Source organism: Xiphias gladius, chromosome 22, assembly GCF_016859285.1.
Source record: "Xiphias gladius isolate SHS-SW01 ecotype Sanya breed wild chromosome 22, ASM1685928v1, whole genome shotgun sequence".
Classification (NCBI taxonomy): Eukaryota; Metazoa; Chordata; class Actinopteri; order Istiophoriformes; family Xiphiidae; genus Xiphias; species Xiphias gladius.
Window position 1 is genome coordinate 19,434,958 of NC_053421.1, and position 14,780 is coordinate 19,449,737.

Consider the following 14,780-nt stretch of genomic DNA (forward strand, 5'->3'; position numbering starts at 1 on the left):
TCCTGCACTGAAAAAGTTCCTTAAGTGAACGTATGTTAATACAATCAGGGAAATGCACTTTCATTTAGTATTTAAAAGTAAAAGTACTCACTGAAAAAAATGGCTCCTGTGAGTGTTATATTACTATATAGTTTATCAACAGATTATTATTTCTTGTCCATTAAGGTAAAAGAAGGATTTTGCTGTTGTAGCTGGTTGAGGTGCAGCTGGTCTTTAACTATTTTATGCAGGACTGTAACTAATGGTTATTTTCAGCATGGATCAATCTGCCGACCGTTTTCTGAAATGATTGTTTGGTTTTTTAAAATTTCGGAAAAGAGTGAGAAATGCCCCTCACCATTTCCCAGAGCCCAAAGTGGCACCTTCACGATTATTGACTTGTCTAACCAAGAGTCCAAACCTCAAAATTATTACAAATACATTTGAATAATACCCTCTGTAGTGGAGAAGAATTATAAAGGGGCATAAAGTGGAAATACTCGTGAAATACAAATGTCTGAAAAAAAAAGTACTTTAGTAAATGTACTTAGTTTCATTCCACCACTGCTGGCGAACAAGTCAATCACTAATTTATCAATCAATCAGTCCCTCACATGTGGACAGACTTTTAACCCATGACTTAGCTTAGATAGATGCAACGGTAATGTCAATGTACTGCGCTGCAACATCACGACAGGTGCAGATATTCTGCAGATTACGGTACCGAGCCGCAGCCCGTCGGCGTGCGGGCAACACAGTTCGTTCGGCCTTCGCTCAACACAAGGCAGCATCTCATGATTCATTCAGCCGAACACAGACATCAGAAGACGGGCTAGACAACGGACACTCTTCCGAGCCGGGGAATCGAGAGGCTGGGGGTGCAAACTCAGAGTAGCAAGGGTCCCACTGAAAGGCAGAACTAGCTAGCTTGTCATGGCGGATGTTGGTGAGGTTTTGATGTCGGTTTTGTCCACAATTCGGGTTCCGAAGCCCGGGGACCGAGTCCACAAAGACGAATGCGCCTTGTCATTTTCCTCGCCGGTGAGCCATCTTCCCTTTCCAAATCATAACGTCAGCTAACAAACAGTGTTGCTTCTTTTCTCTCTCTCCCTCCCACTACCTCTTATTTTTATCTAATTTAACATTATGTCAGCGTTGTTCTACTTTAACGTATTGGCTTCCTAGGTTTTCATGTTTCAACTAACTAGCAAGCTAGCGTCAAGCTAAGCTAATAATGCACTGTAATGGAAACTTAGCTGCTCTAGCTTGTTTCCTAGCTATGTTAGTGTAACTGGGTATGCTGTCAAACTAGCTAGCCAGCTGCCTTAGTGGTTTCATGGGCACAACTGTTGCAGGACTGTTCCTGCTTTTTAGCCCATAATATTTCAGTCTTGACATTTGAAGTTTCTGGTGGATTTAGATAGCATTAAACCAGCGCTGAGCTGACTTGCAAGCGTTAGCAGGTTGATTGTGGAGCTAGTCGGCTAAAATGCAACAGCTGATGCTTTGACATTTTTGGCACCCACAATACGTACAACTTTAACAACCAAGTGTAATTTCACGATGGAGTGAGATAAGGACAGGTTGTAACATTTAATATTGCCCGTGTCGTCTTTACAGGAGAGTGAAGGAGGCCTGTATGTGTGCATGAACAGTTTCCTGGGCTTTGGGAGTCAGTATGTGGAGAGACACAACGCTCGATCTGGCCAGAGGGCTTACTTGCACATCACCCGGACTCGTAAGGCTAAGGTGGACATTTAATTCTACTTTATGATTTACTTTCCTTAAGACAGTGGTCAATTCCCCATCCCCCATTGGCACTTATCTAAATTACATTTGACATTATCAGCATCACAGTTTTCCATATCTAGTGACCAAGTCTCAACACCCACTGACATTCTATGTTATTCTTACAGAAGGAAGATGACAATAACTCTGGATCTGGACACCCGCCTAAGAAAAAGCCCACCAGATTGGCCATAGGTGAATGCATGAAAGAGCATTTATACAAACACATTATATCCAGCTCTCCTCTTTTGAGGCTGACCTTTGTCTACCTCCCCTCTTGTTTCTGGTTTGTCCAGGGATTGAAGGAGGTTTTGATGTCGAGCAGGAGCAGTATGAGGAGGATGTAAAGGTGGTCATTTTACCTGACAGACAGGAAGTGACATCAGAGGACCTTACTACCATGCCAGATGTTGTGAGAGAGCGGGTGAGATATTTTGTGTCTTTCCTGGCAAGAGAAATGTTATCATTTTGTAAAGGCTTTCTCAGGGTCATCAAAATGGCAATATAGTACTTTACAAATTAGATTTGAAACCAGTACAGTTTCAAAGTACCAAACATCACATTATCATAAAATAAAAAATGGTAAAAAAATAAACAAATAAATAATAATAAAAATATGTAGTGATAGCTCTCATCAGTACAAGAACATAACACAGAGGCTTGCTGCAAACATAGGGAATCCTCGCAGATTTTCGACAAGGTAGTCTTCATGCAATATATTGTAGATGCAGCGTGGTAATAAACTAAAGGAAAAACCAACATAAAGTGTCTTAGTAAGGAGTTGGGCCACCACGTGCCGTGAGAACAGCTTCAGTAGCATAGATTCTACAAGACTCTGGAACTCTCCTGCAGGAATGGGCACCATTCTTCCAAAAGATATTCCCTCATTTGGTGTTTTGAAGCTGGTTGTGGAGAGTGCTGTCTAATACGTCGTACCAGAATCTCCCATAGGTGTTCTGTTGGGTTCAGATCTGGTGACAGTGAAGGCCATAGCATATGATTCACATAATTTTCATACTCCACTACCACAAGGGGTCACTACCATTCAGTGGCCCCTTGTGCCCTATGGATGGGGGCATTGGCATCCTGGAAGAGACCACTCCCATCAGGATAGAAACGTTTTTGACACAGGATAAAGGAGATCACTAAGAACAACTTTGTATTCATTTGTAGTGACCCTTCCCTCCAAGGAGACAAGTGGACCCAAACCATGACAACAAAATGCCCCCCCACAGCATAACATAACCAGATCACCTCACTGTAGGGATCAGGCATTCAGGCCTGAGTGTTGTACACCACACATGCTCTCGCCTACTTGTCGAGAATATGGTGGAGACTGACTCATCTGACCATGTCACTTTTTTCCACATCTCTGTAGACCAGTGCATAAAGTTTTTGCACCACTGACTTCCCAAATGTGTATTCATGTTTGTAATGAGGGGTTTATGCAGTGCAACCCTACTATAATATCCCTCTCTATGTAACTGTCAGTGGACTGTTTTTGCTGACACAGTCTGATGAAATCCTGCACTGACATTCTCAGTCACCTGAAGAAGAGTTGCGCTTCTGTTTTTCCTTAGATATCGCTCTAATGCACGAGCATCACGGTCTTCAGATGTGCGCGTCTGACAACAGTTTCCGACCCTGTTTATTAATGTTTTTCCCATAGATCTAAATGCAGTTGTCACTTTAGTCGCTGTTCCTATTGAAACACTAGCTAGTCCAGCACTGTTTGTGACCGAAGCTCCTGGCATCTGGGTCCCCACAAGGAAGCCTCTTTCAAAGTCAGTTAGATCTTTTCCCTTTTGCCATCTTGATACAAAATCAGAATCAGCTGCGCCTGCTCAGCATGTTTATACATGCCAACGAGCATGATAGGATGTTAATGTCTTAATTGTACCAAGCAGTACACCTGCGTGGAAGCATCAGCATTTGTTATGTTTCTCCACTCATTAGTCAGGTTTTTCCTTTAATTTTTCACCCGTCTGTATGTCCCTTAATGCTAGAACATAGGGAAACATAGGGACATATGTGTAATAAACTTTGTTATCCTCAGTAATCAAGTAGTTCAGAAGTTTCATCATGAGGTGCTAGTCAGGTCTAATTTGGTCTTGTTGATTCATTTGCTGTCCCTTAAGGTGTCCCTGTCAATGGCGGGTATCATGGCAGCTGACTCAGTGTCTCATACCTTACAAGTTCAACAATGGGATGGAGAGGTGAGACAGGAGTCGAGGCATGCCGCTGACCTTAAACAGCTAGACAACGGAGTAAAGATCCCTCCCAGGTGAGACATGGGGTCATAACTCCTCCTAAAATAAACCTACCATGCAGTTCCTTATAGATTAGTGACTTCATAAACAAAACTGCTCCTATATTTGACTCAGAAAAGATAAAAGAATATGCAAACTGCAAATACAATAGCTGTGTCTACATACTGTGACACCCCAAGTAGTCGCAGTAGTGTAAATGCAGGGAAGAGATTGTCCAGGCCAAACCACATTTGCATTTAGGATCCATTGACCCACTATTGCAGGAGTGTTTTTTTTGTTTTTGTTTTTTACTTTTCTTTTCTACATCTTAGTGGCTGGCGGTGTGAGGTGTGTGACCTCCAGGAAAATATTTGGATGAACCTGACGGACGGCAAAGTACTGTGTGGTCGCAGGTATTTTGATGGCTCTGGGGGCAACAACCATGCCCTTCTTCACTTCCAGGAGACAGGATACCCACTTGCTGTCAAACTCGGTACCATCACTCCAGATGGAGCAGGTAAGCAAATGGCATGGCTAATTTTTTTTTTTTCCCTGTGGTAAAAATGTTAAATGTCGAGGACATAGTATGTTGGATCTGGTGAGTCTCCATCAATAGAAATTGTTGAGCTGTATAGAGAATGTCCATTTGTCTGAAGCTTAGTGCTTCATTGCCCTTGATTGCCACCACTGTTTTGTATGTCCAGATGTGTATTCCTATGATGAGGATGACATGGTACTGGATTCCAAGTTACCAGATCACCTAGCTCACTTTGGCATTGACATGATGACCATGGAGAAGGCAAGTTCTTGCAGTGTTTCTGCTGTTTTGAGTGGAAGCAGAGTATATTGTTTTGTTTTATTTTTCCCTCATTGACCATTCTAAATATCAAACCTGCCAATTTTTCCTACTGGTTTACTATGTTCAACATTGGATCAAGTTCTTATAGATGGGAGTATTGCCCCAGACCTCTGCTTTACAATTGGAGTGTTATAAATTTAGTCAGAGATATTGGATTTTCCAGTTGGCAGACATCCAGACAGTCATGGCTGGCTCTGTCTCATAGAGCCGCCATTGATTACTTGGTATTACTAAAGGGTCTAAAATTCAGCTGCAGTGTTAGACAGCCAGTAGCGCTTAAAAAATTAATACCACAGAAAATTCATATTATTAACAACTGGCAAACTTTTCTCTCATGTTCTCTTGATTATTTTTTCTTGGCAGCGCACTGTTAATATATATAATGTATTATTAAAGTATTGTTATACTATTATTACTGATGGACTATGATAATACAGTCATATCCTCCTTGTGTGCTTGACTTTGACGGCATACCCATCATCATATCCACCTACTTTCCCAAATTTCAGATATTTTCCTCCACACCTGTTTCCTCTCTGATTTCCTGTTGCCATTAATTTCTTTGCCCCCTGCGTCACCACTTAAGCTGAGCGTAGAATACACAGTTGTCAAAGTCTATGAACTCTGTACCGCTCACTTTGTACTATAATGTTGTTTCTTGTCTCGGTAATGTATTGCTGCACACACTTAATGATGTTGCACATATAGGAGGTGGAGGAAATGTGCTACAATGGAGCAGAATACAAAGTGCAGGACTGATGATGTGTTTTGTAGTTTCTTGCTTGTCTGTTTGCTGTCATTACTACTTCATATTGGCTAATCTTTCTCATTCTCAAAATGTATTGTATGTGTGAAAGCTGCAACAAAGAATTTCATTTGCTTATACCTTTCATCCTTCATTCCCTTATACCTTTGACTTCTCTGCTCTCAGACTGAGAGGACGATGACAGAGCTTGAGATTGCTGTGAACCAGCGTGTGGGGGAGTGGGAGGTGATCCAGGAGTCGGGGACCACTCTACGTCCCCTGTTTGGCCCCGGCCTGACTGGCATGAAGAACCTGGGCAACAGCTGCTACCTCAACTCTGTCATGCAAGTGCTCTTCACTGTTCCAGACTTCCAGAGCAAGTCAGTACTCTATTTTTCTCATAGCCCCCACCCTCCTGTCCTTCGTTGGTTATGTTGACCATGTCACTTTCAGTAGGAAAGAACAATGTTAATCCTTATGGCAGACAGTGAAAATGTTGCTATCATGTTGATCATTAGAGCAGTTAGAGGTGAATTAGCTAATTCTAATTTCTTGGATATTCCTCTAAACTTTGAAACATTTCAGTCCAGCTTTAACAGTGAGATACTGAGTGCTAAGAATTAGTTTCATACCCATTTAATATTTATGCCCTCCAGATACGTTTCTAACATTGACAAGATCATTGATGATGCTCCAAGTGACCCCACCCAGGATTTCAAAACCCAAGTGTGAGTGTCCATCCATAATGTCTGTTTATTTAATATGACAAGCTCTTTTCTTACCTTTATAATGTCCGCAAACACTCCTCAGTGAGCACAGTGTTTAATTACATATTAGAAAATCCAGGGTGCTTCTTTTACATGCTTCTTTTCCTATAGCACAGTTTCCGCACACATGCATTCACACACACATCTTGCCCTCTTTTCCAATTTTGTATTGAAAATGTTTTCATCATGCATAGTAGATAAAAGAAAGCATTCACATAAAATCACACAGGCATACTCATAGTGTGCCAGCTGTTAGCCACAAAGCCGATTGCAGACTCATTTTTCTCCAGCCAGTTACGTTCATGTTATGTTGAACAGTTATTTTCAAATGTGTTTTTTGTTTTTATCCTCCTCAATTGAAATGTTCTGTTGATATTGGTAGGGTTTAGACAGAGTTATACTGACACTTGGCCTTGTGTCACTTTAGCTCTCTGCTGTTTGAGGAGAAAAGAGCTTTGCTTCTACTGTGTCTAATCTAAACAAACAGGTTCTCATTGTGAAAACAAAAGTGAAACCTTAGTCTGGTGTGGTCTACATTGCCCATGTAACTTGACACTTTTTACCTGTCATTGATGTTTAATATCCCACTACAGTCAGGTATAGTGCAGTAACTTATTTTACACGGTAATTTTATGTTTTCACTTAAAAAAAAAAAAAAAAATGTTTTATTCCCACCCAAGATAAGAAAGTCTTCTCTCTGATTAGACATTAGCCAAAAATACATCCAGGCCGATATCCAAATTCTCCTCCTGTGTGAGACACTGGTATATTGTTGGATGTGCAGTGATGTCAGATTTGTTTGTTTATCACAGAGCCAAGCTCGGCTATGGTCTGTTGTCAGGAGAGTATTCCAAACCAGCACCAGACCCTGGAGATGAAAACGGTGCATCTGAACCCAGGGTAAGAGGAAACACAGTCACAGTGAATTTACAAAGTCTTAGTTTTAACAGATATTCATAACACATTTGCAATTTACTCTGAGAAATGATTGAGAATCTGGTCTACCTAATATTACCTCACACCATTGACAAATCAAGACTGTTAATGTTTTGTTTACAGGGAGACCAAATTGGCATAGCACCACAGATGTTTAAAGCACTTGTTGGACGGGGCCACCCAGAGTTCTCCACCAATCGACAACAGGATGCTCAGGAGTTTTTATTGCACTTCATAAACATGGTGGAGGTAAAGTAACACTCTGACTCTGCTTCTCTTTTCGATCCCCAGCTTTTCTCCTATATAATAATTTCTTTTTACCCACAGAGAAACTGTCGCTCTGGTCCCAACCCATCTGAAGCCTTCAGGTTCCTGGTGGAGGAGAGGATTGTGTGTCAGCAATCACAGAAAGCCAAGTACACGCAGCGGGTAGATTACATTGTTCAGCTGCCTGTGCCCATGGACCAGGCTACCAACACAGGTAATGGGCTGACGGGAAACACTCTCCAGATCTAAATATAAAGAGCTATCCCCACTGCATGGTGGGGCGCAGATCACAGGGTAGAAGCAAGGGTAGCATTGGTTTACATCACCAACATGCGCCAGATAGCAGGGAGACGCCAAGAAATAAAAAAAAAACGATACAACAGGCCTAGTAAAGATTATTTTTGAATTATGAATTTTAGTTTAATTCTCAGTTTGATAAAGAAATCAGTTATCGTGCTGATAAGAAATGACCATTGAAGGGATCACTTTCAGGATACATCATGGACAGTTGTCCTCTCATTTGTTGGACATTGAAAGGTCATGACCAAAAATGTCAAACTTGAAAATGACTGGAGTTTGGATGCAGCAACAAAGCATTAATTCCAAATGGCACTTAATACCCAAGGTAGTACTATGACCAGGTTCAGCATCCCTTTCTCACTTTCTCCACAGGAAAGCAGTTGCTCATGCCAGTGCTAAATCATTCTGCCACTGATCATGTGTAGAGAGCCTAAGAGTCAAATTATTAACTAGCCCAACTTTGTTGAAATGGTTAATCAGCTATAAAAAGTAAGAAATGATACTATTTGAGGTATAGCACGACCAATACTGGATTTTTGAGGATGATGCCAATATTGATATTTGAGAGTTTATATATATCCAGAATATTTTGCTTAACATAAACACACAATATGAACATTTTTGGTAAGGATAGCTTAAATCAGTCATTAAAGAGTTTTGGCCAAGATATGTACTGAATAGAGCATTTTACAATTAGAAAAATGTTAGTTGTTTTGGTTTGAACAAACAACATAATGGAGACACTATCTGAATTACCTCAAACATATCTTTAGTATTTCTGTACTGCAGTGATAAAAATCAGCTGACATACTGCTATATCCTCTTATCTCTTATATATCTACAGTAAGATAATATGAGCTGATTTTTCCGTCTGGCAAATTTCAGTATAACTCTGAAGTGTTATGTCTTTTTCGTGATGAAACAATAAAGTGTTTAGATAAGGGTTCAGTATGAGTGAAACTTGATCCCTTGTGTAAAAAAAAAAAAATCCTCATCATCCTATATCTATAGACACATTCATATGCTTTGTTTCCTGTGTTATGTTAATACTTTTTGAACAATTTTGTGGTTTGATGTGTTTTCACAGAACTTGTTGTGCAAGCTCTTATAAATTGTTTTTCAACGATTCACATATTTCTGTAATAGAAGAGCTTCAGGAGGCAGAGCGCCTGCGTGAGGAGGGGGACTCATCAGCCCCTACAGTGCGTGCACAAATCCCCTTCACAGCTTGCATGGCGGCCCTTAGTGAGCCAGAGATCCTCACAGACTTCTGGAGCTCGGCTGTGCAGGCCAAGACTACTGCCACCAAGTATGAGGAGAGACAGCCATCCACATACTGAAAGAGATTGATTGGAACAAATTTTAAGATGTATTTATTAATATCAGCTTTTGTCTCATTTGTTAGAACAACCCGCTTTGCCTCTTTCCCTGACCACCTGGTTATCCAGATTAAGAAGTTTACCTTTGGCCTTGACTGGGTGCCCAAGAAACTGGGTGAGCAAAGATATTATTAATGAAATTAAATTATTTTTCTTACTGTACATACATCGGTGTATTCCTGACAGAGTTTGAATTCTGGTCATTGAGACAAACTAGGCCACAGTATAGTCTTGAGGGTCTGGAGAAGTATTAAAACTGTTTAAAAAATATACAGAAATTCTTGTTATAGAGGCTCACTGTCATTTATCACATTTTTTACTGTGGCCACTACAATAAATACTAGAGCACCTCCTACATTGTTCCAAGCAACAACTTTAATCACTGCTCTACATCCATGCTAATCAGTGTAAGTAATCAGAACAAGAGTACTGATGCTTAAAATTAGCAACATTAGCCTTAAGAAATTTAAGTTTGATAAGTGGGCATTGGACCCCCCCCCCGATTAACACATATGGAGTCAAAGTGACAGGCGCTCTGTTGCTTCTCACAAGCCCTGGTGTGTTTAGTGTTCAGATGGTAATTTACATACTCTTCTCCAATTGAATTTTCCCCTATCGCCACTATACTGGCATGCGAAAAATGAGTTGATTTCCACACACAGTTTTTCTTATTCAAGTCCTAGTAGCTCGTTAAAGTTATATTGCAGAGAATGGGGAAGCCGTTGATGACGATGATGATAATTTTATGTAGTTGGGTGGTATAGAAAACCACTCTTGATTTCATTTCCTGTAGAAATCAAGTGCAAGTGCGAATGGTAGTCTCCAGGTTGTTGCTTCTGAATGTCAAAGGTAATTTGCATAAAGTTGGACTTAACTTCCCCACATTGTGCCATTGGGTGACTGTTAAGTCTATGAGCAATGCTAGGTGGCACCAGCATCTTTTTTAGGCTCCAGCTCGCAATGGAAGCCATCCTGTAAGATCGTCAGTGTTGGAGTCTGTATGTGTGAGCAGTGTTGAGTTTATAAGTGTAGCCTGAAATAACTTTATAAAGGAAAACAATGAACTTGTTTCATACCAAATGTTTCCTCTTTGCCCTTGCCTTGCTTATAATATTCCATATGTCAACTGTGGAAAACATTTGGACTATAGTGAAATTAAAAGTAGCCATGTGATTCCCCCCAACCATACAGATGTAAGTATCGACGTTCCTGATACTCTGGACCTGAGTGCACTACGCGCAACCGGCCAGCAGCCAGGAGAGGAGCTTCTACCAGAGGTGGCCCCACCCCCACTCATGACCCCAGATGTGGAGGTTAAAGGTATCCTGGGTTCCCATGGCAACGAGGAGGACGACTCGCTCTACTCCCCACTGCTGTGTCAGTCTCTCTGTCATTTCTGCTCTTTTCATTCTTCTTCTGTGACACTTATTTGTCTACCCTTGTTTCCTCATTTTCTTCTATTCTGCCTTTTCTGTTTTCACGAGTCCTTCTGTTGCCTTATTATTTGTTTACTTTTGCATCATGTGAGGTGATTTGAGTTACATTTTAGATTAAAGAAGCCATATTTTAATTGTTCTGTTTTTCGAGCATATGAGTTGATGTTTCTGTATATTATTTTCTTTATCCCATTTTGCCTTTTGTCAATTTTTTTTAAACCATGGTTAATAAGGAAGTGCTCAGACCACAAGAAAAAGTAGAACAGCAATGCTCTTCCCTTTGTAATTAATCAGTATTTTCACAAAACATGAAAACTAGCACACAAACAATGTGGAATGCATTTTCCACTAAGTGCATCCAAGTAATTCAACTCTTTCCTCTCGACACACACTCAGCCCCAGTCCTTGATGACTCCACTGTGTCCCAGTTATGTGAAATGGGATTTCCACTGGAAGCCTGCAGGAAAGCAGTGTACTACACTGGGAACACTGGAATAGATGCTGCCATGAATTGGATCATGGGCCATATGGATGACCCAGGTGTGTAGAGCAGTGGGAATTCACCAAAAAGCAAATCATCAGCCTGACTTCTACACTCAGTCTTCATGTTCTCCTCTTTCTGATCGGCTACAGACTTCTCGGCCCCCCTGGTGTTGCCAGGCTGCAGCTCTGGCCCTGGGACCACTCCCACCGAGAGCCTCTCAGAGGAGCACCTGGCAACCATCGTCTCCATGGGCTTCAGCCGAGACCAGGCAACCAAAGCACTTCGAGCCACGGTTAGAATTGAACTCAGTCCAGCTAGAGATTGGGATTTGACTAATTTCACAGGCCTCTAGGCTAAAAGTAGAACTGTGCCAATACAGGCACAGCTGCACTCTTCTAATTCAGACAGTGATGTAGCCAAGTTTTCATAATTCTTGGAGACACTACCCAGTGTTAAAATCAGTAGCATGATTTCACTTAAAGTTGCATTAAGCTAAGCTATCCCCCAATCACTAATGTCTTAGATTTTATTTGCTGTATCTGTAGAATTTTTGTGGTTCTGATTAAAATAATTTACCTCGGCTACCACAGTTTTACCTACATATCAAGATGAAATGGCCGGGAATTAGTTTAAGAACTGAGAAACATTAGAACTGATTACAATGTGTCATAGGACAAAGCTCTGCTGAAGAATGAGAGTAGTGGACAGAAGTTGTCAGTAAGCACCCGGTGACTAACCATACTGACCATACGGACTAATTTCTGTATGGCTTTTAGCTTTTACTAAAGCAGCGACAAAAAACTTGTGGAAGCTTAATTTAGCTTAGTTATTTAGGTTAGTTAAATATAGTTTTTGACCAGTAGGCGGTCAGGTCAGGATCTACATATAGAAAAATGTTTGCCACCTATTTGTCGGCGTGTCACTTTTGCACAAGTGAACTAGTTAGGCAAAGAGCTGCAGGTGCCAGTTTGGGTGAATGTCAGACGTCTATCCCAGATGATCAAGGTAAGCAATGTTTTGGGGGGTCTTTTTGTTTTTTGTTTTTCCTGAGCTGTTGTCCCCTCCTTAGCTACAGCATCAGTCTCATTTTGAGTCAGATAAAATATTTCCACAGTGCGATTCTGTTTTTTTTTTTCTCTTCTTATGCTGAGAAACTACACTGTTGACTACTGCTGTTGACAGTTATATTATTATGACATTCATACATTTGGTTCCTTATAGGAGTGAACTTTCATAAAATTCCATTAAATGTTTAATTAAAGTATCAACACCCAACTAAATAAAAATAAACACAGAAACCACATTATGTGTCAAAAGGTAGTACCGTCCATTCAGTGTATTTTGCAGTGTTTCTATGATCTGGTGGTCAGCCTCTTAAGAAACAGGATTGGCTGTCTTTGGCCCTCTAACTTATAAAATGTTTTACTTAAAGTATAATAAAAACAGGCTCCTCACAAAGCTTAAATCTGTGTTAAACCTCCTTTGTTGATGTTATCTTATAATATATCACTCTTAACTAATGTTTGTTTCTCAGAGTAATGTCCTGGACCGGGCAGTGGACTGGATCTTCTCCCACCTGGATGACCTGGAGTCCATGGATGTGTCTGAAGGAGGCCGCTCAGCTGCAGAGAGCGAGGGCAGGGATCCTCCTCCTGGGCCTCGTGTCCGAGACGGAGCAGGCAGTGAGTCCAAGAGAGTGGGATGAGAGAGGAGGCATTCAGAGCGACCATTACCTCAGAATGTGTCTTCAGAAATTAGTTGCAGAGATGTAATCAGAAACATGAAATGTTGACAGCATTACCATCTTCTATTTAAAGTATAATTTTCTTCCAGCCATCATATATTAATTTCATATTTTATAAGATGTATGTATTTTATGATCATAATTGAATGTTTGCTCTCCTTTATCCAGAGTACGAGCTGTTCGCATTCATCAGTCACATGGGGACGAGCACAATGTGTGGCCATTATGTCTGTCACATCAAGAAGGATCAGCAGTGAGTGGTGTTTTGTTTTTGTTTTTTTGCACACGTGTTTCTAACTTTAAGGGGTATTTTACAGTTTCAAAGGCTCAACATGTCAGAAACAACTAATAAAAAATGTCATTGCAAGCATCAGATCCTGAAAGAAAATAAATTACATTCATATTAATATTTTACGTTTTCCAAAAACAGCAAAATACAAATTAGTTACAGTCCAACAAATTCTATGCTTTCTGTTCTTCAGCCAGTTGTTCATTATACATTGTGGCAGGGGATATGTCTTTTAAAGAGTCATATTGAAATGTAATTGAGTAGCTGGTTTTATGGTGCCTCAGCAGGGGGCACCATATTCCAGGTCTGGTCTGAACAATAAACCTTTGCACAGCTGCTGATGTGAACACATTGTAAAGTATAAACGTGTCATAGAACTGAGGTTTTTGTCATTTTTATTCACTTTGGAAGAAAACAAATATTTCATATTTGGATAATAGAAATGATCATATCTGTACTAGGGGATCCTTCTTTGAACACAGGAAAGAACCATTATGTCTTCTGATGTTATGCTGTTAGTTATTTGTTAATAGCAGATTTTATCAAACAACTCTTTGTGAACTGTGTATCCTCTCTGTGTTTCGCAGGTGGGTCATCTTCAATGATCAGAAGGTGTGTGCTTCAGAGAAACCTCCCAAAGACCTGGGATACCTCTACTTTTATCGGAGAGTAGCTGAATGAGACAACGGTGCATTACACTTGGGGTGAGGGATGAGAAATGTGGACGCTACCACAAACACGCAAGACAACATTCATAGTCGCACCCCACCAAGCTCTTACAAATGCCCTGGCATGCTTCACGACTGAGAAAAGTGTAAATAAATCTCTCAGATTGCATATATACACAGTCAAATAAATTGGTGCAGATGTACAGATGAGGTGGTGGAGTGTGGGGTTGGCGGGGATCTTTCGATCCACTGATTACAAACCATGGACCTGTTCAACGAGCAGGTTCAATTATTTACCAGGACAGCTTTGCTGAGTAAAACGGAGAACCACTTAAGATCTGTTAAAAGACTTGTTCCAGGTTTTAAGCAGCAAATGTATCCAGATAATTCAGAAAACCCGCTTCACAGAACAACCCCCTGGACTTTGGTTGCTAAGTCCATTCACTCTTTATTAACAAGTTTGCTTGTCACCATTAATCCATGTCCTGACTACTGCTGTCATTAGTCACTGCCCCTCCCCATCAAATTATTGCTTCCAGCCCCTCTTCTTTTATTTGACGGTTGCAGCTTGGTGTCCCCACATAAGCCGGGCACAACCTCTTCCTCTGCCTGTTTCAGCAAGGGAGTCAAAACAGTTCACCATCCACAATAAGAGGAAATGTCAAAAAATCAAGCGATAAATAACAGCTCAAATGTGTGTTATGAAAAGGAAACTTAAAAAAGTCAAAACACAAAATCAACTTGTTTTTTGTTAGAAGTTTTGTGAGGGTGATATCTGGGTGATTTTTGTTTTATTCTGTTTTTATTTTGCAAACAGATCCTTTGTTACTTCTGCTGTGACAAATAAAGAATTGTCGTTCTGTCATTCTGCTTTTTTCTTTATGAATGCA

At 40.6% G+C, this 14,780-nt stretch overlaps 1 protein-coding gene across 2 annotated transcripts; it reads left to right on the forward strand.

Moving 5' to 3' along the window:
• Positions 1-622: 622 nt before the first annotated feature.
• Positions 623-14,755, forward strand: usp5 (ubiquitin specific peptidase 5 (isopeptidase T)). Of its 2 annotated transcripts, none has more exons than XM_040117495.1 (20): positions 623-1,020; positions 1,600-1,728; positions 1,896-1,962; positions 2,064-2,191; positions 3,906-4,051; positions 4,349-4,533; positions 4,721-4,815; positions 5,807-6,000; positions 6,277-6,348; positions 7,200-7,287; positions 7,447-7,572; positions 7,651-7,804; positions 9,037-9,199; positions 9,296-9,384; positions 10,461-10,646; positions 11,102-11,245; positions 11,339-11,481; positions 12,724-12,871; positions 13,102-13,186; positions 13,810-14,755. In XM_040117495.1, the coding sequence occupies exons 1-20, from the start codon at positions 913-915 to the stop codon at positions 13,901-13,903; spliced, it is 2,544 nt and encodes an 847-aa protein (XP_039973429.1). In that variant the 5' UTR covers positions 623-912; the 3' UTR covers positions 13,904-14,755. The 2 variants fall into 2 exon arrangements, with proteins under 2 accessions (XP_039973429.1, XP_039973430.1); XM_040117496.1 differs by having other exon boundaries at positions 624-1,020; positions 10,461-10,589.
• Positions 14,756-14,780: the final 25 nt, after the last annotated feature.

Coding starts and splice junctions, on each gene's coding strand:
- usp5 (XM_040117495.1), top strand. CDS start 913: ATGGCGGATGTTGGTGAGGTTTTGATGTCGGTTTTGTCCACAATTCGG. Junction 1,963..2,063: donor GCCCACCAGATTGGCCATAG/GTGAATGCATGA, acceptor TGGTTTGTCCAG/GGATTGAAGGAGGTTTTGAT. Junction 7,805..9,036: donor GGACCAGGCTACCAACACAG/GTAATGGGCTGA, acceptor TTTCTGTAATAG/AAGAGCTTCAGGAGGCAGAG.